This window comes from Cryptomeria japonica, chromosome 3, assembly GCF_030272615.1.
Source record: "Cryptomeria japonica chromosome 3, Sugi_1.0, whole genome shotgun sequence".
Taxonomy (NCBI): domain Eukaryota; kingdom Viridiplantae; phylum Streptophyta; class Pinopsida; order Cupressales; family Cupressaceae; genus Cryptomeria; species Cryptomeria japonica.
In genome coordinates this window covers 203,116,840-203,143,849 of record NC_081407.1, presented here as the reverse complement: position 1 = coordinate 203,143,849, position 27,010 = coordinate 203,116,840, and the positions used below count along the sequence as shown (strand labels likewise).

The 27,010-nt window shown below is 36.4% G+C and overlaps 1 protein-coding gene across 11 annotated transcripts in view; it reads left to right on the top strand.

Annotated features, from left to right (window-relative positions):
• Positions 1-27,010, top strand: part of LOC131034223 (mannosylglycoprotein endo-beta-mannosidase) — a 155,920-nt gene that overhangs the window by 24,236 nt on the left and 104,674 nt on the right. For all 11 annotated transcript variants that reach the window (XM_057965629.2, XM_057965626.2, XM_057965619.2 and 8 more), the window contains one exon: positions 16,990-17,128. In XM_057965629.2, the coding sequence (XP_057821612.1) occupies positions 17,126-17,128 (3 nt within the window). In that variant the 5' untranslated portion in view covers positions 16,990-17,125. The remainder of the gene's footprint in view (positions 1-16,989; positions 17,129-27,010) is intronic.

Below are 27,010 nucleotides of genomic sequence, written 5' to 3'. Positions count from 1 at the left end.
TTTCTAATAGCGCTTGCATGTCACAAATAACCTTAGTAGACGCCTATGGGCATTGTGCAACATCATGGGCAGGTATGTGTGCAAGATGCTATTTCAATCTACTAATGTCTCCTCCATTATAATGTTTTTTGCAATAAGAACATTTCACCTCCTTTTTTTGGCCTAGGAAAAGTTCAGCATGTTTCCAACATGGGTCCCTTCTAATTGGGGTTTTGGACATTGTGATAAAGATGATTTGAAAAGCTCAAGGCTGCTGCAATAACATATAAATACAAAAAAATTAAATTGTGATTTATAATTATTAAACTAATTCAAAAAAATGTAGGGTTTGCAACAATTAAATTAGATTTTTTACAAAAAACACCTAGTGTTTGTTAAAAAAAAATCAAACACAACTAGGGTTCTTTCTTTGATCTAGTAAAATAAAATAGAAAAAGAAATGAAATGTAAAGAAAAATGCAATTTTTGGTTAAAAAAACACACAAAAAAACTTGAAATCAAATGAGAACTCCTTCCAATCATTGGTTGACACCTCTTGATGCACCAAACATCTTTACGAAGCTTCCCAAATGTGATTCAATAATGAATTTTTGCTCTACCTCCTTGTTGGTTGCCAATGCATTCTAACTTTTGTAGAAGAGTGATTAAATTAACATTTGAGGCCACAATTTGTCGTCCATCAAGAGGATGAATGGTAAATCTCAAAATAAAGCGTAGGATAAATTTTGTGAAGAAGATTTCTCGTCTAGCATTCTTAAAGAGGTGTAGAGATATCGAAACTCTTCCATCTTTTGTATCAATCAAGCACATTCTTCAAAACTGGAGGAATCAACACATTATTGAAAAAGCAAGTGCAACTTTCTTAAGGTATATGTTGTAAACCATGTTGGATGCGATTTACTGCTCTATTAGAAGATCTCTATTAGCTGCATTTAAATTATCTTCATGTTTCTGGTTTGATCTATGTTTATTAGCATAGGATCTTTTGTTGACAAGACTACTTACTGTTTTGGATCAGGCTTGTTAACTAACATTAGGCTCAGGTTCATCACGTGGTATTGCCAAATCCATATGGTCAAAAGCAACATACTATTACTCAAGTAATTGGTAAAATACTGAATGATTTAAATGAATGATCAAACGATCATTGATAGAGTTACAAAAACGATGTTTCCATTATGAAACAATCGATAACAGAAGAAAAATCAGAAACATCTAATATTTACAATAGAATACAAAATTGACCATTAAATAATTAATAACTAAGATATTATTCAAATACCCTCCCTTAATGGTCAATCTGTCTACTACACCAAGTTGCCCCTTGAACTTAACAAACTTATCTTGATTCAGAGACTTGGTGAGGATATCTACAGTTTGGTCCTCAGTAGGAACATACTGCAAATCCATGGATCTATTTTCAACCAGCTTGCGGATGAAGTGACAATGAAGCTCAACACGCTTGGTTTGCTCATGGAAGATTGGATTTTTGGCGAGTTTGAGCACCCCTTGATTGTCACAGAAGAGGGTTGTAGGACCTGTTTGAGACATTTGGATGTCTGAAAGCATCCTTCAAAGCCAAACCGCCTCACAAGTTGCTTTGACTGATCCTCGATATTCAGCTTCCGTCAAGGAAAGAGCTATGGTGTGCTGCTTCTTACTAGTCCTAATAGCACCTGTGCCCAAACTGAAGACATACCCAGATGTGGACTTTTTGTCTTCAACAGAGTTTGCCCAATCCGAATCTATGAAATCGATGAGTCTGGGATTTTTGCTTCGTCCATAGAGGATACCAAAGTCTGAAGTGCCCTTGACATAGCGTAGGATCCGCCTCGCTGCATCCCAATGATCTGATGTAGGAGCTGCAATGAAGCGGGATATGTAATTCACTGCATAACTTAGATCAGGTCTAGTGGAGGTGAGATATATTAAATTGCCCACTAGTTGCCTGAAATCGGATTCATTCTCAATTGGAGAACCGAATTTCGCCGACAACTTCAAGCCTTTCTCCATAGGTGTAGATGCAGGTTTGCATTTTTGCATTCAACACTTATGTAGCAGAGCCCTGTCATATTTAGACTAATAGATGAAGATGCCATGAGACTGCTGCCAAACCTCAACACCTAGGTAGTAGTGCAGAAGCCCAAAGTCGGTCATGTCAAAAGACTGGCATAAATTCTGCTCAATTCCTTGAATCAAAGATGCCGAACTGCCAATGATGATCAGATCATCATAATATATAACCAGAAGGATGATATCACTGCCAGTAGTCTTGACATACAGATTTGATTTAGGACTCCTCTGGAAACCTTGATCTGTGAGGTACTTATAAATTTTCATGTACCATGCCCGAGGAGCCTGTTTTAGGTCATAGAGTGCTTTCACCAGTTTGAGCACCTGGTATTCTTTTCTGGCAACCTTGAGTCTAGGAGGTTGTGTCATGTAGGCCTCTTCCTGTAACTCACCATTCAGGAAGGCACTCTTGACGTCCATCTGATGGACCTTCCAACTACACTGAGTTGCTATGGCTAGGAGTAATCTAATGGTGCTCATCTTTGCTGTCGGAGTAAAGGTCTCCTCATAATCAATCCCTTCGTGTTGAGAGAAGCCTTTGGCAACAAGACGAGCCTTGTACTTATCCAAAGTACCATCAACCTTGTATTTGACCTTATAGACCCATTTGCATCCAATGGGTTTCTTCCCTGGAGGAAGATTTGACAGAACCCAAGTGTTATTCTTTAGCAAGCTGTGGTGCTCAGATGCCATAGCTTGTTCCCACTCAAGTATCCATTTCGCCTCTGTGTATGTTTGAGGTTCATACAGACTATGAATGTTGGCCATGGGAGCAAAGTTGACATAATTAGGACTTTTACCCTTCTTCCGAGTAGTTCTACCTTCGATGAGCTCATCATCATGAAGATTAGCAATCGTCTTAGCCCACCATTTAGGCTGAAGAGTTGAAGTGCCAACATCAGATGCAAGAGGTGCAACAAGATCAGGTTCATCAAACAGAAGATCAAATGAGTCTTGAGGAAAGTCAGGTGATGCAACTGTGTATCTAGGTGATCTTGCAAGAGAAGGAGACGATGTAGGTGCAGGAACAGGAACAGGAACAACTGGAGCTCTCCCATCAGGTGGACCTAATGGAAGACGAACACCCAAGTCTGAAGCCTTCAATGGCCGATCCTCTTAATCCACAACTGGAGGAGAGAGATGAAATGGCCCTCGTTCCTCATTAAAAACAACATCACCATTGAAAATGAGATGATTTGTTTCGATGTCAACTAGTCAGTGGGCCTTGTGATTATCACTATAGCCGACTAGCATAAGCTTCTGGCTCTTGGCATCCAACTTGGTGTGTTTAGCATCAGGGATTCAAACAAAAGCAGTGGAGCCAGAAACTTTCAAATGACTGATTCTGGGCTTGCAGCCTGATCAGGTCTCTTCTGGAGTCTTCTTCACAGCCATAGTAGGAGTCCGATTCTGAAGACAGACAATGGTGTTAATTGCTTGAGCCTAAAATTTCTTGGGAACACTCTTGTGTTCAAGCATGGATCGAGCCATTTCGGTAATCGTGCAGTTTCTTTGCTCAACGACACCATTTTGCTAAGGGGTGTAGGGTGTTGTGAGTTGATGTTTGATCCCATGTTGTTCACAGAAATGAGAGAAAGTAGAAGAACAAAACTCCCCCCTCCCATTGTCTTCACCATACTCTTTTTCTACTAAGGCTTTGAACTTTTGAAATAAACCAAACACCTTTGATTTTTGTTGAAGAAAATACACCCACATATTTCTACTGAAATCATCAACAAAAAGCAAAAAATACCTGGACCTAGTAACCAAAGGTGTATTCATCAGTCCACAAATATCAACATGGACCAATTGTAGTACCTTAGAAGCCCTCCAGGAGTCGCCATCTGAAAACGGAGTCCGATGCTGCTTCCCAGCTTGACAAGCTCCACAAACTCCAAGGCTCTGGGTCTGCATCTCTGGCAGTCCAATGACAAGATATTCCCAAACAAGCTGAGAAAGATAGTGCACATTTTAGTGCCCATAACGTTGATGCCAAAGTGTACTAATAGAGGAGTGCTTGGCTGCCATGGTAAGCTCCTGAGAATTACTAGAGTCAACTAGTTTGAATAGACCATGATCCACAAGACCCACAACAACTGAAGACTGAGTCTCCCGATCAATGATACTGCACTGATTAGAACTGAAGGTCACGTTGAGCCGAGCCAAATGTCTAAGTATTTGATTGACTAAGAGAAGGTTGAGTTTCATTCCTGGAACACAGTACACATTGAGGAAAATCAATTTCCTCCCTCCAGACTGAATCTGCACATTGCCCTTTCTGACAACAGTGTACTCTTCCCCCCCTCCAAAAATAACAGAATCTGAGTAAGGCTGAAAGTCAGTGAACCAATCCCGACAATGAGTGAAGTGGCGTGAGGCACCTGAATCTATATACTAGGCAAAAGACTTGACATTCTTTGTAGGTCTTTTAGCCATGAAGGCGTAAAAGGCAAACTCGTTTTGCTCAGTGTGCTCCGCTACATTTGCTGTAGGTTGTGAACCACTTTGCTTGGCCTGTGTAGCTAAGTGTTTATGACACTCAAGTTTTATATGAGCAAACTTATGGCAGTAATTGCACTGAACATTTTTCTTCTTTGACCCTTTTGATGACGGAGCAGAGTTCTTATGCTGAGAAGATTGAGAAGACTGAGATTTGACTTTATCCTTATGAAAAGATTTGGCTGGAAAAGCTTGTTGTAGAGGATGAGCTGGTACTGTTGTCGAATTGCTGCTTCCATCGATCTTGCTGCAGAAGTTTGGTGCAAAGATCAACAAACTTAAGATCAACACCAGTGGAGGTGATGTTAAGTCTTTTGACAAAATGCTCATAGGACTTCGACAAGCTCTTCAATGTGATAACTACCATGTTCTCCTTCGTATTCCGACCGATGGCTTCTAACTCATCATGGATGTCTTTGATTCGATTGAGATGCTCCTGAAGGGATTTTCGCTCATCCATGACTATAGAGAAGAGCATATTTTTCAGAAAGAAGGCTTTACTCTTATCAGATGTCTTGTGCAACGTCTTGAGATGCTCCCATATCTTGACAGCTGTTTTGTCGATAGGTATCTGAAGAAGCTAATTGTTGGTCACTGAGAGCTTGATGAGCATGACAACTTCACGATTTTGCTCATCAAACTTGGTCTGATCAGGACCGGCTATAGAGGGACGAGTGGTCTTTCCAAGAACCAATTGATTGATGACACGATACTCGAAAATTGTGAGCATCCGCTGCTTCCAAGTATTATAGTTTCTGCCGTTGAATTTTTGACTCGGCTCGAGCAGAATATTTGTTAGAGATGCCATCACAAAAATGAAGATCAAAGCTAGTTGACCATATGATGACTCGAATATCGAGGCAATACAAGAGTGTGTCAACACGTGAAATTGCATAAATGCAATGCGTAATGTATGAACCTGAGTCATAAAGTTTGCACTAATTTTGAGGTAGAACAAATTTTTTTCAAGCATGGATCCCAATGCAGGAATTTCTGAGGACCCACAAAAAAATGAAAGATACCCAGAAGAGTTTTTGAAAAACCCAAAAAATATTGCTTTGTGATTGGCTTTTCAGTAGCCCTAGGTTGCGGAAAAACTTTTTGCAGAAGGTCGTAGAAAAAGAAAACTCGATGAAAATCGCAAGTAGAGGCATAGTCAAAAGAAAACAAAAAACTTCTGCACGATTTCTTGGTCTCGAACAGCAAGCTCATGCGATTGAACCCTAGTTGCAAGTAGTGTACAAATAAACGTCGCAAAGAGAGGAAGGAAAACGCGCGACGTAAGAACAAATGGTGTTGGAACATAGATTCCGCGGCTGAAAAATTGCACGGGATAACACAAAATTGCCTTTGGGAAAAAAGGACCCAAAACGAGGTTGTGCAGCCAGAAAAAATGCCGCCCTGCGGCTACAGAAAACATAGAAGATCGTGCAAAAACACAGAAGCCGCGGACACAAAAAATCGCACGGGTTATGAAGAACTGACAGATTGAGAAAAATGTGTCGCGATTTGTAAAAACAATGCGAAATCCTTTAGATACGAAGCTCATGGAAAATCTGCATGAAACCAATGTGAAAATTTGTAGGTGTGAAAAATGAAAACATGAAGGAAAAAATTGCATTTAAGCACCTACACGAACACAGGCCGGAAATGTGACTGAAAACTATAGATGGGTTTTTGAAGAATCAACTGGAATAATTTCGGGAAATTTTCACTAATATGAAATTAGGGTTACAAAATTTTTGAAAAAAATCTGCTGTGCTCTGATACCATTTTATGCAAGTAATTGGTAAAATATCGAATGAATTAAATGAATGATCAAACGATCATTTATAGAGTTACAAGATCGATGTTTCCATTATGAAACAATTGATAGCAGAAGCAAAATTAGAAACATCTAATATTTACAATAGAATACAAAATTGACCATTAAATAATTAATAAGTAAGATATTATTCGAATACATATAAGTGTTTATTAGACACCTTATCCTTAAGAAAAGGGTCCTAGGCTTTGAGCAAACAATACTGAGCCAGTGTCCACTAGAACAGAGTAATCAAACACACAACCTTGTAAACCACTAACACATCTAGTGATAGCTTAAATATTCATTTCCTAAACAATGTGGATTTCGCATCTTATACACTCACCCTTAAATATGTACCTAGGTAGTTTGTTGAATGCCTTTGTAATACTGCAAGGTAAAAGCAAAGGTGCTTAGCTTCTCTACATTCTTAGATAGTGAATGAAATCTGATGATTCTGAAAACTGACATTTCCATTTGAGAGTTGCACAACATAGATAACCATGTCTAGAAAAAGTATTAAATTAACAGTCTATATTTTTGAATACTAGTAGTTGACATGGAATGTGAACATGCATCAAACTGATTGAAGGGGGCACATAACTATGGAGCAAATGATAGGATGGAGGTCACCTTGAGGATGGGATCTAATGCAAATCAAGCCTAAGGTCAATATTTAGTCAGGCGGGTTTCAAAACTGTATACAATTATTAGATTAGTTTTACTTTAAAAGCAAGAAATACATTTTAGGCTTATAAGGCTTCATTAGTATATCGTCAGCTTATCGGGGCTGTCCTTTTTATCTAAGAAGTGATTTGTGAAGACTTTTGGTAACTTGGGCACGATAACTGTTGACTGTTATTTAAGTGATCAATCAATGGCTTAGTTATGGAAATGTAACTACAAGGGGCTTTGACAGCATGATGATATTAAATGCAACCTCTGGTAACAGGTTAAAGATATTTCAATATCAATTCCTATGGAATAAAATAGCTGTTCTATTTAACAACATATCTGCTCTGTATGTTTAAAACTTTACATGCATGTAATTAAGGATTATCTAAATCTGGCAAATATCAATCAATCGAGATGCCATTATTAAAGAAAATTCCGGGCCTTGAATGGGCATACAATTTACATGCATGTAATGTAATGCCAAAGAAAATCGCAATGGTTACATCAGCTGGGTAGCAGAGTTGCATGGAAGGCACTTTCTTATGAAAGCATCAAAGGCACATCTGTGCCTTTGCCCTAAGGAGAAAAATAAGATATTATTTTATTTATAGGATACAATTTTTTTGAGAACGCTTAATTATAAAAGAGAAGTTTCTTGTTGGTAGAAAATGATTCTGATCAGGGAAAAGCTACCAATGTAAGTGCAAGAAAAGTTCTCAGAAAATGCTGTGGATAAGAAAATGTGGTTTGTTAGTGTAAAGTTATATCAATTTTAATTAAAGAACAAGTTATGAACTATGAATGCTATATATGGATATGAGAAATTATGTCAATGTCTAATAATTCTGATTTTTATCTGCAGGTCTAAAGGAGAGAGATCATTTAATATTTTCTATGTCTTCTCCAAATGAATTCAATTGGCATATATATCATTTAGGCAACCGGTCAATTGGTGTATTGACCGGTCATGCCTTTTAGGCATGACCGATCAATGCACCCATTGATCGGTGCCTTTACAATTATACCATTAACGCAATGCTGATTATCGGTTCATAAACCCCCGATAGCATATTGCAATTACATAATATAATGACTGATCAACATAATGAATCGGTTCATATAAACACCGATATTCAAAGTGCACGATGAATATAATCCAACCGGTGCATTTAACCAATGTTGATGCCAAATGATACGGTGTATTTATTCAACCCGATAACAAATATGCTCGATGTAATTAAGCCCGATAACAGATGTGAATCGGTGCCAATGTTTCTGCACCAGATAGCAAGTATGTATCGGCGATTTTAACCCGATAACTTGTAGCATTTAATATGCTATTGGGTTAACACCCCGATAGCATATTAATGCCAATTTACAATTGACATTAATATGCTATCGGTTTGTTAGCCCGATAGCATAATAATAAGCAATGTTTGTACAATCTGATAATCATATGCAATATAAATCAGACATGAAGCATGTAGATAAATAACGGAACAAGGAAGGTTAGGAAGATCTTATCTTGCATAAGCTACCATGTATTAACACTCCCTCTTAGCTTTGGAAGATAGATAAGGCAACCTGCATCACATTTCCTTTTCATAACTAAGATAATGTCAATCAGCAAAAATCATTTATACATGAGAAGTACTATCAAGACATATGATACAAAATAGAAGAACATCACCTGAGCATGTGACATAAAGTATTATTTTAACATGTGATAAAAGTAAGAGAATCATCACCTGATCATGTGAGAAATCACCAAAACATGTGATCTGTAAGATTCATCAAGATATCACCTAACACATGATATCAGTATTGCCTAACATGCAATACTTAAGGATAAGTCTATGAGAAAGGTTAGTTTCTCATCATATCCAAGTTGTGATAAGTGCAATAACATTTATAAATGTTTATTACAACATAGTCATGGCACATCCATGACTTACCAGAGATCCAACATGATCAATGGTTGAGATATCACCTACACGTGATATCAGTATTGCCTAACACGCAATACAAGGATAACCATATGAGAAGTGCTTAAGTTCTCATCATATCCAAGTTGTGATAATGCAATAACATTTGTACAAATGTTGTATCACAACATAGTCATGGCACATCCATGACTTACCAGTGATCCAACATGATTACTGGTTTGACTATCATAAGATCGTCACCTTATGATGTCTACATACAAGTGTTCAGTATCTGAGAGATCGTCACCTCTTAGATATGAACACAGGTGGCAAGAAGCCAAGAGATAGTCCAAACATGACAAAGAAGTTTACACCTTAAACATCTTAAATATATGTAAGAATAGATTACAAAGCAGATTACCTTTCTATCATACCTAAACCCTTTCTGAAGTGATCAACCTTCACTCTGGAAAGTGGTTTGGTCAGAATATCTGCAGTCTGATCTCCTGTACACACATATTCTAACTTTATCACATTCCTGTCAACCATATCTCGTACATAGTGATATGGAATCTCAATATGTTTGGACCTGTCATGAAATACTGGATTTACAGAGAGTTTTATACAACTTTGATTATCACACTGAATGACTGTAGGTTTCATAGGTTCTCCAAATAATCCTACGAGCAATTTCCTTAGCCATACTGCTTCTCGGGCAGCCATTGAAGCTGCAATATATTCAGCCTCTGTGGAACTTTGAGCTACTGAAGATTGTTTTCTGCTGATCTAGGATATCATGGCTGACCTTAAACTGAAGCAACACCCTGAAGTGCTCTTTCTGTCAGTCACACTGCCAGCCCAATCTGAATCTGTAAATCCATGTAGATCTATGTCAACCTTTTCATATTTAAGACCAAGCTTTAGGGTACCTTGTAGATATCTCATTATATGCTTTACTGCAACCAGGTGTATCTCCTTAGGTTCACACATGAACTGACTTAAGGCATTAACAGCATAGCAGATATCTGGCCTTGTATTTACTAGATACATCAGGGACCCAATCATCTGCCTGTATTGAGTGGGGTCTGTAGGTCTTGATTCTGCTGCTGCTTCTTTAAGTTTGTGGAAGTTGGTTTCCATAGGAGAGGTCATGGGTCTGCAGTTTAGCATTCCAAATCTTGTCAATATGTCCAAGGTGTACTTCCCTTGGTTCAGTACAATATTATCAGAATTCTGCCATACTTCCAATCCTAGGAAGTAATGAAGAAGCCCCAAGTCTTTCATATCAAATTCTGTGGATAGATCTTTCTTGCATTGATCTATTAGGTGATCATCTCCTGTAATTAATAAGTCATCAACATATAAAATTAATATTAACATATCACCTTTATTTCTTTTGAGGTAGAGATTAGGATTTGCATTATTCTTAGAGAAACCCAGCTTTGAGAGATAGGTGTCAATTCTTTCATACCAAACTCTGGGAGCCTGTTTGAGTCCATAAAGAGCTTTCTTGAGTCTACACACATGAGACTTTGCATCATGAATTTCAAACCCTTCAGGTTGCTCTAAGTAGACTTCTTCCACGATCTTGCCATTTAGGAATGCTGTCTTAACATACATCTGATGTACCTTCCACCCCTTTGCTGCTGCAATGGCTAGGACAGCTCTTACTGATGTGTACCTGGCAACAGGTGCAAATGTTTCTTCGTAATCTATTCCTTCCTTCTGTGAGAACCCTCTAGCTACAAATCTAGCCTTGTGTTTTTCAATACTGCCATCTGCAGCATGCTTTATTTTAAACAACCATTTAGAAGACACGACAGACTTCTTGGTTGGCCTAGGAACAATCTCCCAGACATCATTCTTCATAATGGACTGATATTCTTCAGTCATGGCATCTATCCATACTTGATGTTTGAGTGCATCTGAAACATTGTTAGGTTCAGCTTTAGAGAGATCATTCATAAGTGCAACATAGTTGATGAATTTATTAGGCCTCTTGCTTTCCCTGAAGGTCCCTGAAGGAGCAGCGAACTTCTAAGCTTCTGCTATAGTTTTGGTGGCCCATAGTGGTCTTTTCTTGCGATTATCTATAGGTGAGTCTTGTGTTTCACTTATAGTTTCCTCAAGATACTCCCTCTGAAGCTTAGGAGTAGGTTCTTCTTCTAGGTTAGGAGTAGGATTATGAATTTCAGGTTCTATTGTATTTTGGGCCCTTTTGAAGGCTAAATCTTCTTCGAAGATTACATTCCTACTGAGTTCAATATTTCTCTGCCCTTGTACATAGATTCTGTAGGCTTTAGAAGTTTCACTGAATCCTACAAGTATTCCCCTTTTTTCCAGAGGGTTCTAGTTTTAGTCTTTTCTCTTTAGGTACATGAATATAGACCGGACACCCAAATATCCTAAGGTGGCTGATATCTGGTTTTGTCTTGGTAAAGACTTCCTCAGGAGTTTTATCTTCAAGGTGTGAATGAGGACATCTATTTTGTATGTACACAACAGTGTTAGTTGCTTCTACCCAAAGGTTCAAGTTTAGATTTTGATCTAGTATCATGGCTTTGGCAGCTTCTACTATGGTCCTATTTTTCCTTTTAGCTACTCCATTTTGTTGTGGATTATAAGGTATTGTCAACTCCCTCTTAATCCCAGAATTTCTGCAAAAGTCTTTAAATAGTCCTGATGTGTATTCCCCCCCATTGTCAGTTCTTAAGATTTTAATTTTGTTTTTAGAGAGATTTTCTGTTAATGTTTTAAACTCTTTGAACCTACGTAGGATCTCTTCTGATTCTTTACATTTCAGAAAGTAGATCCACGTCTTCCTAGAGTAGTCATCAACAAAAATTACATAGTACAAAAATCCCCCTAGCGAGGGTATGGACATAGGTCCACATACATCAGAATGAATTAACTCCAAAACTTTGCTAGTTTTCCTAGTACTATTCTGAAATGCATTTTTGGTATTTTTAGCTAAGGCACACCCTTTGCATGCCTCTGAATAATATTGCTTCAACTTAGGTAGACCTGTGACAAGGTTTCCCATGGTTGACAAAGCTCTATAATTCAGATGGCCTAATCTCCTGTGCCATACTTCATTTGCATTAGTTACTTCATGGATCAATGCTAGATTGGGCTCTGTACATACCTCATACATAACCTTGTCTTCGACCAATGACCTTAGTGTCTTTGATGGAGGATCTCTTTGGCCAAGCCAACACCTTGTTTTCCATGAAGGTCACTCTGTATCCTTGATCTTCTAGTGCTGATATGGAGATTAGATTTCTTTTGATGCCTGGAACATATAGTACTTCTTCAAGTCGTAGTGACATGCCTGTCTTCAGTTTGATGGTGCAGGTTCCAATTCCTCTGACTGGATGTGAAGAATCGTCTTCGATGGTTACTTCCTCATCATCTTTCTCTATCATGGAGTCTAGTATTTCTCTAAAGCCGGTGATGTGTCTGGATGAACCACTGTCGATCACCCATGAGTTAGATTTGTTTGAAGTATGGCTTGTAAGTGCTGAGTAAAGAACATAGTTCTCGGAGTCCTTTTCTTTTCTAGATTTCCTCACTTTTGCAAATGTGGCTTGCTTCCCTTTCTCCGGACGGTTTGCAACATAGTGTCCAAATTTGTCACACCTATAACATTGAACATGTGATAGGTCTTTCTTAGAAGCGTTCTTGCCTTGTTTAGCTTTTCTTTTCCTGAATTGCTTCTTTTTGTACTTCTTATTGATGTTTGTATTTAGGACTTGCAAGTCTTCATCTATATTCTTCTATTTTATTCCTACCTTGTTCAATCGGGATTCTTCTTGTAGACAGTCATCTCTTAGTCTTTCAAACTTAGGATATTTGGACCTTGCACTGATGCCTTGGACGAATGTGCTCCATCCACTAGGCAACCCATCTAAAGCAATGAGTGTTAGTTCTTTGCCTCGGATCTCGTAGTCCAGAGTTGCAAGTTCATCTTTTAGAACTGATATCCACATGAAGTAGGCGTTGATTGTCTCCCCTTTGTTCATGGTGATATGATTTATTTCTCGTTTTAGTGCTAGAGTACGACTTGCATTTGATATCTCAAATGTCTTTTCAAGTGCCTTGAACATTTTATAAGCCGTCTCCTGCTTTCTAATGATGGGCATTATATTATTTCTTACTCCATCCACTATTATTTTAATAGCCTTATCATTTCCCTCGATCCATGTGGATTTCTCGGTTTCATCTTCTGGTTGTGCACTTTCAGTTTGGACATATGAATCAACTTTGTTTTCTCTTAAAATCATTTTGATTCTAAACTTCCAAGCTGAAAAATCTTCGCTACCTCCGAGTCTATCTTCGAATTTGATAGCGTTGGCCATTATGGAAATGTGATGTAGTTTGTAACTTAGTCCTTAAAATTTTTTTTTATTTTTTTTATCAAAATTGAATAGCCTTAGGTTCGATAACTTGGCTCTGATACCATGTAAAGTTATATCAATTTTAATTAAAGAACAAGTTATGAACTATGAATGCTATATATGGATATGAGAAATTATGTCAATGTCTAATAATTCTGATTTTTATCTGTAGGTCTGAAGGAGAGAGATCATTTAATATTTTCTATGTCTTCTCCAAATGAATTCAATTGGCATATATATCATTTAGGCAACCGGTCAATTGGTATATTGACCGGTCATGCCTTTTAGGCATGACCGATCAATGCACCCATTGATCGGTGCCTTTACAATTATACCATTAACACAATGCTGATTATCGGTTCATAAACCCCCGATAGCATATTGTAATTACATAATATAATGACTGATCAACATAATGAATCGGTTCATATAAACACCGATATTCAAAGTGCACGATGAATATAATCCAACCGGTGCATTTAACCAATGTTAATGCCAAATGAAACGGTGTATTTATTCAACCCGATAACAGATATGCTCGATGTAATTAAGCCCGATAACAGATGTGAATCGGTGCCAATGTTTCTGCACCAGATAGCAAGCATGTATCGGCGATTTTAACCCGATAACTTGTAGCATTTAATATGCTATTGGGTTAACACCCCGATAGCATATTAATGCCAATTTACAATTGACATTAATATGCTATCGGTTTGTTAGCCCGATAGCATAATAATAAGCAATGTTTGTACAATCTGATAATCATATGCAATATAAATCAGACATGAAGCATGTAGATAAATAACGGAACAAGGAAGGTTAGGAAGATCTTATCTTGCATAAGCTACCATGTATTAACAGTTAGTCTAAGCTTCATTTGGAATAAGTCTGAAAGAGAAAATTTTGTTATTGATACGAGTCTTTCCAGTTAGCTCTTTTGTGATTGGAAATGATTTAAATACTTGTTACAGAGCTGCATATCTCATTAAAAAATTCAATAAAAACAGCCACAAATTCTTTGTGATTCCTCTAAGAGTATCATTGATTTATTATGGTGAAATAAATTCACAAGAAATGGTGAGAAAGTGTTTTCTGTAGCCTGTAAGTAACAATATTGAAAGCGTCATTACATTCTATCAGCTGTAAGGGGACATTTAAATATAGTGTATCAAAAAAGTTTTCATTAGTACACAAGAGAGTCCACTTGTGGAGATTTTTTTAAGCAAGATGAGTTATTGCAATTGGTATGATGCAGATCAAAGCTAATTACCTTCTAACTACTTAATCAAGTCTTAAAAACTGGACTTGGGCATTTATCAAAGGTATTTGCTTCACAATTAGGCCTACCATCTAGTAGCCCTTAAAAAGGGTCTGACAGAGCATAACTTTCTTCACAAACCTCATATGCACAAAACAAAAACTGTTTCAGATACCATTTCACAACATATCCATTTTGCAAGGGGGGTTGTTTTGGAACGGAACCCTCAAAAATTGATTGCTATTTCTGCAACTAGGGGTAATTAGGCCTGTTTTACAAAGCAACTATGTGATTACCTCCTCCCAAACTTCTAAACTCCACCCTTGAGCCTCGGGCATGTCACATGTGATCTGAAATCACCAATTTCACCATTTGGAACGAACACTAATTAACCAATTTGTAAAACCCTATGTCTACCTTTTCTAAGCCTAAAACATATAGATATTAGGCTAGGGCTGCCTCAAACTTGACCCAAACACCATGCTCTGCTCCTGTAACCTTCAAAATGTTAAAATACACCCTAAATACCTCCTTTCCACTGAGTTTTAGAATTTTGCAACGGTGGAAACAAAAGTTGTGGACTTTTTTTAAAAATTGGAAACCCTAGTTTCTGAACAGGGCTGTTACGAAGATTGGCTTATTAGACCAATCAAATGACCTTTCCTTTAGGACTGGTAGGAATGAAAAACATCTGAAATTAAATTATCTTTCTACTCATTTAAGTTTCAGGCCGTACAAGTTGCTGCAACAGCAAAAACACAAGAAAAAATGTAGAAAACAGAGTGTGTTTGATATTATTTCGTCATTAAAACATCAACAATCTTGCTCACAAGCCTTACAAGGCATATTTAAGCCTTTTCACACCAACAATCATCAGTTATATCTAACTTTTGAATGACTTGACCGTTCACCTTCCACATACAACCAAAACTGCAAAGTTGCAGGAAAATATTTGACAAACATGACAACTTTTTACCATATTTGCCAAATGGCCCAAAAATCACCTCCCAAGACTCAAACTCGATACAAACAAGTTCAAAATGGTCTAAAAGACCTTATTACATGATCAAACCACAATATTAAAGCAAACTTGACAAAATGGCCTCATGGAGGCATAAACCCAACTAGGTGCTCCTGCACCATGGTATGAAATTTATAGTCTATTATGTGTTAACTTATGCTCTTGCTAAGGGATCCAAAGTTATGTTAAGCATGAACTTTGAAGACAGTGTTACGTAAAAATGGATGCTTTATTATGTGGAGAATGAATAGGTCAAGTTACTGATCCTAAGTTTCCTTTTAAAGGGTAAAGGAACTACTACAACAATGTGCAGTTATTTTAAACTATTGCTGCACATGGCCCATAAGTAACTTAGTGGTCCAGGGTGTAATCTTAGTTACGTATTACATGGACTGCTCAAGAACATTGGTAACTCGGTAAAGGTAGTGCTAAATAGTTATTAATATAAGATTGCTCAGATGCTGAAAAATAGACAAAAGATATACAATCTATTAAGTGCAGTTCATCATTGAAAAGGGACTCAAGGAACATGCCCTGAAAGTTAAACAGACACTACATGTCTTGAGTCTAAATTTTAAAGCTTTATATCTCTAGTCTGTCTCAGAGAGAATGCATTTCCAAGTATAAACACAATGTATATCTACATGTATTCAAGTTATCACCATTTTTTGTTAAAACTAGATTATCTTGTTTCTGTTCAACCTTATTGACATGTAAAGGGGTGTTTTCATGCCTTCTATTTTCTGCCATTTATTTATAGCTAATCTGTGATGTCAATGAAAATTAATAACTTCAGCAAGTATTTTCTTTTCTTATTCAGCATGGGTATGTAAGTTTATAACACACAAGAATTTGTATGTTAGTTAGAATGTATGTTAGCCGATATCTGAATTCCCTTTCAGACATCAACTGGTTCGACTTATGGAGCTCTTGTTTGTGGAGAGCTATGAGTTTATTGCATTCCTGCTTTTGTAGACACAGTCTAGAATTTTTTGTTAGTTTAACGTAGAGAGAATGTGTGTGTGTGCATGTGCAGCCATTAGGATTTTATTTTGAGTAGCCTTGAGTGAAAATTGGTTCTATGAACTCTGCTAATGGTTAGCAATTAAAATTTTCATATGCGAGCTTGAAGTTGTCTTTGTCTACCAGGGCTTCCCTCCTTGGTAAATCTTTGCAAGGAAGCTTAAGTTGGATCATTTTAAGTACATAGTGACATATGCATATTTTTGCAAAAGTTTTTATATGGAATGTCTTGAAGACCAAAAAAGCTAGCATGGAATTTCATCTTGACCACCATATGCATTGTGCTTAAGAGTACAATATTGTGGTTTTTGCAGTGTTTTGGGGACCCTTTTGAAAAACAAGCTAATACCTGATCCCTTCTATGGATTGGAGAATGAGGCTATACTTGATATTGCTGATTCAGGAAGAGAATACTACACTTTTTGGTTCTTCACAAGATTTCAAGCTCATATGGTATGTAATCATTACATTAATTCCTTCTTGCCCAAGTCTTCCAATGTTCATGGAAAGATTTTTTTTCTATGCACAAGAGAATGTGAGAGAAACTATAATTTTGAGTTGGTATGGATATAAGTATTATTGTTTTTATGGCTTGGTGTATATATTTTTCTTGTTTGCGAACAATTGAATGCATTGTAATTGATTAGATATTGAGTCGACTGGCTATAAGTAACAATCCTTTTTATGTATTTATAAAAAATTCATACTTAGCATTTTATTTTGTACCTTGCAGTACAAGACAAAATGGAAAAGTGCGTAAGGAAAAACCTTTCTTTGAATTTGTAGGGGAAGCTCCCTTTTGAAGAGGGAAGGAAATGATAAATTTCCATACATATAAAATTATACTAATTCCTAGAACTAGTGGAATTTCTTTGAGCATGCATAGCAAACAAAGTGAAAGTAAACATTTCTTGTTGTTTTTAGGCTCCGGCATAAGGCTAACCAACTCTTTGCACAAGATGATGCTTTTTGATGTATTTTCAAATGTGGAAAATCTAATCTAGAGGAAGCAAAGACACCTTCACTTCTTCTGGCTAAAACCAGGGACTAGAACAAAATGAGCACACACTGGAATTGGATTTAGAACAGCACACATACAAGTCAGTGAATCTAATAGGAAAATTATATTCAAAGCTACAATTACATATCTCAGTAACCACAACAATGCAAAGTTTATAGTATTTCACAAAGTGACCCAATTCACAAAGCATAAGATAACACAAAACAATTCTTGAACAAAAATCATAGCAGCAAGCAGGCATAAAATTACTAGTGAAAATATAAGTGAAAAGGACACTTATTTATAAGACTTTACAAGGTTTTGGTTGAAAAATTATAAAAAAGGCAGATAAAGCTCCTATACTATCAATAGCTTTCTTGCACACAAAACAAACTCAATATACAAATTGATCCACAAGTGCAATATTTAAATCAACAAATTTTCAAATATATTTCTTATATGGATAACTACAATAAAAAACTGACCTTCTAGAAGGTCATCTAAAAGTAACATGACCTCGAATGGATGATCTAAAAGCCTGACATAATAGCAACTCCTAAAAATTAGAATGAATGCCCAGAAAAAGATCTAGCTTAAAATAGTGGCAGCTGAAAAGAGCTATTGTGGAGCATGCCCGGATGATCTTGGCAGAATAACAGTAGCAGTAGCAAAATCTGTACCTTGTAACCTCTACAATCTATCATTGAAGTCCTAGACTCCTGTCTATCAGGTGTTGGCACTGAACCTAAATGAATAATTTGCGCCTCTAAGGGTGCTCTGTGTGATCAACATAGGTATCTTTGCCAGCTCCTCTTCACCATATTGAATATCCTTGGAAAGGATAGTTAGCTTGTTCTTGTTTTCATTCTGTTGAACTCTTCCAATAGCTTCCAAAATCACCCTACACTTTCTCATGCACAACCTTGATTCCATATTCATTAGCAAAAGTACAAGAGAAGGATGGCACGAAGGAGACTGCTTGGTGCCTTATTTCATCCAAACTTGTCTTTATGTCTCCTAATACAGTGACTATTAAAATAATATTGTAATATTTCTACAATGGTTGTAATATTCCCTTATCTGGTTATTTAGAAGGTAGGGACAGTTTTCTATTAATTCTTGATTTCAAGAGATGTCTTTCCTTTATGATACTGATGTTATCTTGCAAATGATATGAACTATGAAAAATAACTGATAAACAATAGTAATATTATTCAAAGAACAGATTGATGCTATATCTGATATGACCCTTAAAAATATGCAAACTGATGCCATTTCAATCTGCAAATTATATACACAGAGATATGTGTACTTTCTGATATATTGATAGGAGTTATGCAATAAATATCTGGTAATGCTGATAAACCTTCCCTTTCACCAAACTGGCGTAGGGCGAATTGCTGTTTCCGACTGATACTTGATAAACATGCAATATCTGATTCTTAATTATCACTTATAGCAATACCATTGCTGTTTATGATATGATCAAATAATTCTTGCAACAGGGGTGGTGTCTCTGATCTTTCCTTAAGTGTATGCAACCAACAATGCCAAAGGCAATCGCTCAATATAGAGCAGATCCACCTGGGTTAAATAAAAGAGATAAAAATCCAAATCGATCCTGAATAATTGAGATTGAAGTCTCTTTTACATGCGATGAGGAGTCATGGATGTGGAGAGTTCATCCTTTAACTCCTAAGTTGCAGGGTTCGCTCCCCAGGCCCCTGGTACTGGCTCGGTCTATTCCTGGTCTGGGGTCCTGGTCCGGTCCGCCTATGGTCCGGACAAGGTCTGTGATTCACAGGCCTGGTTTGGACCAGGTCGAACCCTGGTGTCCGGTGGCCCAAAAACCGAGTTTTTTTGCAATTTTTTTTTTCAAATCTGCGACTTAAAAAATTAAAATGAAACCCTAAAAGTGAGTTTTAAAACATAAAATTGGCTCATTTCTCCTCATCAAATGACTCGGATAGCGAGCAAACTTATAGTGCAAGTGCAAGTGGAATTGGCATTGGTTAATCTAATGTCGATGTCAATGATGAGGAGCATGAGGAGGAGGAGAATGAGGATGATGAATTAGAGAATGCATTTGATGATTAAACTTTAAATTGTTGAAAGTTGAAACAATGATACTTGAATATTTGTCATTTTGATATTAAACTTGATGTATATGATACTATTATGGCATGATCATGATATTATGGTATGATTACAATTTTATGTTGCTTTTGTTGTTTATATGATGCTATGTGACATGCTAATCTTAATTCATGCTTATAGGCTGCATATATATATAATTTACATGTTTTTGTACTAACGAACCCAAACCCCTTTTCAAAATTTTGTCGTACCGGCGTACTGGTTCTTCGAACCCGAACCGGCAACTTAGTTTAATTCTTTAAGAGGCATACCTTTCCTTAAACATACTTCTTCATAATAGATCAATTTATTTACTCAAATCACACCTTGCCTTTGTTTAAATGTTACCTCTCATTAAATATATCGATAATATTATTAAAGTCAATCAACTTTAATATTTCGATATCTTTTTAATGAATTGCTGCCTTACTTCATGACTCAGATTGCTGACTAATAGTTTATTGAATTTCTAATCAATTAATTAGTTGGCTAAGATAATCTTTGTTTTCCACCTCCGTAATATATCGGCCATGGTATTTGATCATTTGTATCTTGAGATTATAGTATTTGGTTGATGCTAACTATTATTAGATTTAATGACTCTAATCAATCATTGTCTACTCCTTCAATTCAATGTTTCATGGATGTTCCTTCCTTCCACGGTAGATACCTTGATTGATGTCATTGGTACTTTCATATGGTGATGACAGTTTGATAATAATATCAAAGCAACTTGTATTCCTTTCTCAATGTTGGTTTGACTTATCTAGACATATGGTCCGCTTTAGATTGTAGTAACAGATATAGGGAAACCCGATAGTGTCAACTGATCCGCTGCAATGGGTGTCGATCGATATGGATGAAGTCTTGAGTTGTTGCTTAGTCACTTTAGGCTGATCTTGATATGTGCTCATCATGTTTCTTCTTAACGGTTCTGAGTGTTTGCTCAGATTTATTTCGCCCTTGATATATTAGTTTCTATCAACATATTTGACATCTTCATGTAGGATCTTTTGATACCTTTTTTACAATTTTGTCTCTCCCAAAGACTTCACAAAATTGAAGTTACTTGATTGACAGGATGTGAAAAGGATGGAGACATCACAATGGTCATTTTAGTCATTTAGTTAGTATTTATAATCTTCCTTTTATGTCTGTTGTCTTTAGTTAGTTGTAAGAAGTATCCTTTCTATCTTTCATGTTTCTATTCTTGATTGTTTCCGTTATGGAAAGATTGTCTTGTAATCTCTATATACGGAGTCTTTCGCCTCCTTTGTAAATGTCAAATACCAATTATTGTTTCATGGCATCAAAGTAGAGGTTGCTCTAAGTTTTTTGTGATTTTTTTCAATTAAAATTTGTGGATATCTTGGAATTTTTTCCAAAAATTTATTGAATTGTTTTTTTTATGAAAAAATGTGGTTTTCTGTTGGAAATTGTGGAAGGATTAGTTTGGTTAGGGTTTCCAAAAGGGAAAACTGCAGATTTTTTAAAGAAAAAAACTGATCATTTTTCTGAAAATGTTTTCCAAGATTTGGGTGTTTGAGCCAGGGTTCATCAACATAAGCCTTTTGCACTTTTTTTTTGTTTACTGCTCGTGATAGCTGCGAGTAAAGTTTTTGAACAGACTGGGGTTTTGTACGATTTTCTCCTAAAAAATCATGGGCGTTTTAGAAGCAAACATTTTAATGGTGGGTTTTTTGATTTTGTTTTCCACAAAAAATCATGAAGGGTTTTGCATGTTGTTAATGCAAATTGAACTTATTATAGATATAGATAGATGTGAACTAAATCAAATTCAGTCTTCTATTTGCAGGTAAGTATCTTTAAATTCAGTTCTTTAACTTCTTTAGACTCAAGTAGAGAAAGACAAATCACAGGTATGTAAAGATGTCTTTAGAATCTAATATCAAAGAATGCAGTAGATGATTTGCAACTAGTATAGAATCAGTTACTTATCTGTACTTTGACTGATATGAAGCAGTGCCTGATATATAATATTGCTCAAGTCCACCTTGATCACCGATAGACCTCGCCCAGGTAAGTATACAGTAATGTCTGAAATGATGATTAATTCACTAATAGTGAATGCCCAGCACTTGAAAACATATATTCAATCTGCAGTATAAACTGCCCTTAATATGATGTCGATCTGCGATATAGGATGCCTTGGATATTGTTATCAATCTGCAATATCAAATGAATATATAATGTCGAACTATATCTTGTGAATATATGAGTCGCTGGGATTATCTCTGCTGAAGAATACAAGTCATTTATCAATTTCGATGATTGCATTCTTCCATCGAATGAGGCTATATATGAATTGTAGAATCGATCCATGATCGGTTGTGTCTCTTCAATATCAAACGGTATGTCTTAATGGTTAGTTACTAATTAACCCGAATCATATGAATCTAATTAGTTAGTAAGTACTAACTAACTATTAGTATGTTAACAATACAAACATGAATCGAACTATAATTCAATTGCATCTCCAGCACTTAACATTTGATATTGATTCATATATGTCTCAAGTTCATCTTAGATGTGAAGATATTAATCCAAGTCTTACATCGGTATGGTCTGTGCTTCAGTTTGTATATATATATGTGAATATATGCAAGGCATATGTTCACATATATATATACAAATAGATCTCAGTAATCTGACCATGGCTACAATATCTTCAACACATGTTCTTTTCCATAAAAACTAGGGAGGGTTTTGCATGATTTTTTCCAAAAAGTCATGGTCATGCATTTTCATTTTTTGTGTGATTTTTTCACAAAAATCGTGGGTTCTTTCTTTGCTAGCAGGTTTTCTGATTTTTTTGAACAAAAATCGTGGTTTCTAGAGGGTTTTCTGAATTTTTTCCCAAAAAATCAAGGTTTTTCTGATTTTTTTTGACAAAAAATCATGGATAGTGTTGTTTTTATTTGGGTTTTTATTGCTTTTCCACAAAAACGAAGGTGAGTGATTTCAGCATCGCATTGAGGGTGTGACGATTTTTCCACAAAATTGTGGTTTCATTCTTTTGCCGATTTTTTACAAAAATCTAAGTTTTTGAGAAGTTGGTTTCGATGTCTCTGGATAAAGGGAGGTATGGTTTCGTTACCCAACATCATGTTGGAAGGTTCAAAGGATTATGGTAAACTTGATTATATCTGGAAGTTCTGCAAAATCAGGGAGGGTGTCAGTAGGCTCATGTCGCAGAGCGTTCTGAGGAGAAGGGGACAGCCTTGTTTGCATTTGTGACCAAATGACCTGCAAATTATGTCGAGTCTTCTGTAGGGTAGTTAGTAGAATGACATTAAGGGAGGGTATTAAAATACTATTCTAATATTTCTATAATGGTCATCTTAGTCATTTAGTTTGTATTTAGAAAATTCCTTTTGTCTTTCATTTTTAGTTAGTTTTAGAAAGTTTCTTTTCCGTCTTTTATTTTTCTATTCTTGATCATTTGTGTTATGGAAAGATCATCTTGTAATCTCTATATAAGGAGTCTTTCGTCTCCTTTGTAAATATCAAATACCAATTATCATTTTAGTGACAGCCTCATCACGAAGCCAAATTATAAACTTATACAAGAGACCTATTTCTAATTGTGCCCACAAGTCCTATTTGCCCACTGGCATAGTGACTACTCTGTCATTTCTAAATTTTTTGACCTCTAAAGCTCAACTCCTGAAACTTTCGAATTTGATACATCATGAGCAACATTACTTTGGCTCCAAACCGTAGGCCATAATTCTCAACTGTAGCAGAATGCGGAGCATGACAAATTGCCAGTGTAAACAAATTGTCTGAGGATTAGACCTTAGAACATTTTGTAAACCCTTTCTAGATCACTTAAAACGACAATAATAGATGCAAGGTGATATAACAAACATTCTACAACAGATATGATCAACATAGCTTAGAGTTTCCATCACCACGAGTATAGCCTTTTTATATACACTTTTGGAGTTGTCCTCATCATACTCTCTAGATGAGTAACCTCTTAAGCATGCAAGCCTTTCTTCTTGTTGTTGCCAATCTTCTGTTTTCATCTTGCCACAATGTGACCAATCTTACCACAGTTGAAACATTCAATGGTAACTTGCCTTTATACTTGTCGAAACTTCATTTGAATGGTAACTTGCCTTTATACATTTGAATAAATTTTGTAACCTACCACTCCAAGATTGGATCGGTGAACGGAATTGGAAACAAGTCTTTAATTGTGATTGCGTTGAGGCTTTTGAAGTCCACACAAATTCTGGTCTGTTTTGATTCTTTTTACAAAGATATAACTATTGGATAGACCCAAGTACTCGTCTCTACTTTGAAGATTATGCTGGCCTCCAATATCTTTTATATCTCCTTGAACTTTCACAACATGGTTTTTGTTCATTCTATAAGGGTTGCTTTTGTATGGGTTGTGCTCTTGGTATTAGATGGATCTGACGTTCATAGAGATCTGATGGTATCCCGGATCCCCTACATGTCCTTGTATGTTCAGGTGAAGGTATCTTTATACTCCATGAAAAATTTAAATGCAACTGTTTTCAACGTTGGGTCCTAGTCATCTCCTACCATGATTGTTTGGGGGCTACCTTCTTCCCCTAGATTTACCTTCTTCATTGTTTGTTCCTTTTACTTAATCATTTTATCTTGTTTAAAGTTATGTGCTGGCATATCATCTAATTTGGCAAATCCCTCTTTGTACTCTTTATACTCCTGGGGAATGTCCAACTTGTTGCTTGATCATTCTTGTCTCCTTCAATTTCTCTTATCTGTAACATATTACAATTGGATTGGAGTATTTCATCATCTTCCGTTTGCCAATCTAAGAGTCCATTTAGAGAACTTGTTTCATCCTCAAAACAATGTTTAAGATGAATTACATTCTCATCATTAGGTTCTACGAACCTCTTTCTTCCTCTACCCTTGTTTCTCCTCTTTCTGACTTCAAATCGGTGGAAGCTATCTCCTCATTCATGCTTTGTTTCTCAAGTTGATTACGTACTTTCTTCCCTTGTTATCTATTGAGAGGTTGTTCCTTTTCCAATTATGATCTACCTTGGTTGCTATGAGCCATCCTCTCCCCAATAGTGCATCGTGTGCTTTCTTTTGTAACGAAATAACCACAAATTTCAACAAGAATACTTGGGTTCCGATTGTTACTTTCTATGCTATTAGTGCCCCCAATGGTTTGATTCCATGCTGATTTGTGCCTAATAATTGAAAGTTCGTTGGCTAGAGGGTTGGCTATTTTAGACATTTCCATGTATCCTTTGACAATATGTTTACTTTTGATCCTCCATTGACGATTGTATTTGTAAGATTTTTTCTCATGATCTGCATTTGCACAACAAATAGTTTCTTCTCTATGTTCATTGTCAATAACATCGGATGGATGACTTGTTTTCCCTATGGTGGTGGTTCTATTATCATGTTCAAATTTGTACTTTCTGGTCTCTTGTTTTGATTGTCACCTGGTGTATTTGTCAATTTTAAACTCATTCATAGCTTCTCCAAGTGTCACAACCAAACTCACATCCAAATTAACACAATGATTACCGGATCTTACTTTATCACTAGAGCAACTAAGCAAGTAGTAAACACATTCAGACATCAACACATAAGAATGCCAAATGTATGTGGACTAGAAGGGAAAAACCATGGTGAGAAAGCTGCTTGGATCTACTACCCAAATCCAACCTCACAGAATGATAGATCACTTACAATATGGAGGAGGCACCAAACTACCAGAGACATCAATCTCCAAGTACATTTGCAGGCACCAACCTACAAGGGACACCAATTCCTTGCTCCAAGATCTGAGCACCAAGTCAACAAGTGAAACACCAATCCCACCGGAATACAAAAGATATGAATTGCAGACCTTCAAATTGAATATATAGCTTGCTTTTGATTTGAAAAACCTTCAAGACACTCTCCCACACTACATATGATCTTCTGATGAAACTACACAATGATTTGTATGCAACTCACATAACATCACTCACATACTCACACATCAATTATAACACATATCGAATAATTACGTTGACACCACATTAGGAATGACCTAGATCTACTTTATATATATGTGTTACAGTTACAATTACATTCATATGTCTGCCTAAGAAAGATTATTGAATCTGTAAGTCGGCCACAAGCATAAACCTTTGTTAAACATGTAATAGGCTTGGCCCAAAAGCCCACAAGTTACTCCAAAAGAAAGAACACAACATGTGTTACCTAATGTAGACTTATTTGGTCCCAACAGTCAACCACACACGGTCTTTGGTGAGCACACATTACAAACCTATGGCGAATGAATGTGGAAAATCAGTCTCATGTGCCAATTGGCATAGTGAACACTTGGCCATTTCTAGTTTTTCGTCCTTTGAAGCTTAGCTCCTAAAACTTTGGATTTTGATACATCACGAGCAACATTATTTTGGCTCTAAATTGTAGGCCATAATTCTCAACTGCGGCAGAATGCAGAGAATAACAAATTGCCAGTGTAAACACACTTTTTGAGAAATAGACCTTAGAACATTTGACAAATCCTTTCCAGATCACTTGAAACAACAGTAATAGATGCAAGATGATATAACAAACATTCTGCAATAGATATCATCAACATAGCTTGTCACTGTCCTTCTGGAATGATATGACTATGATAGTTGTGGTTATACAATTACATGTGTATTCAACTTCAACTCCATAGTGAGCTCCTTTGACACCAATAGAATTCCACTGATATTAATGACAACAATTTCATTCTTTTAGATAAAAAACACTCTTTTGAAAACCAGACATCAATCTGGGCACTCAGACATCAATGACAAAATTGACCAATACCTTTGATATTAATGACAACCTTTGTCCAACAATCTATAACAAACAAAATGCTACCCCTAATGGCAAAGGGCCACTTTGATTCTTCCTCTAGGACTTTCTCTCCCCCTATTTGAGATACTACATGCACAAAATTGAACTGTTCTTCGTTGCAAGACCACCCAACCTTCTTGTGGTAGATTTAACACTCCTCCTGAACCTATACCTCCTCTAGAACATCAAATAGGAGAGAACCCCCTCTCTCATCTTTTGCCTTAAGAACTCAAATGTATTGTAATATTCTTCTGTTTTGTACAAAGGCCAACTTTCATCTCTTTTACCCAACAAACATTCAATTTCCTTAA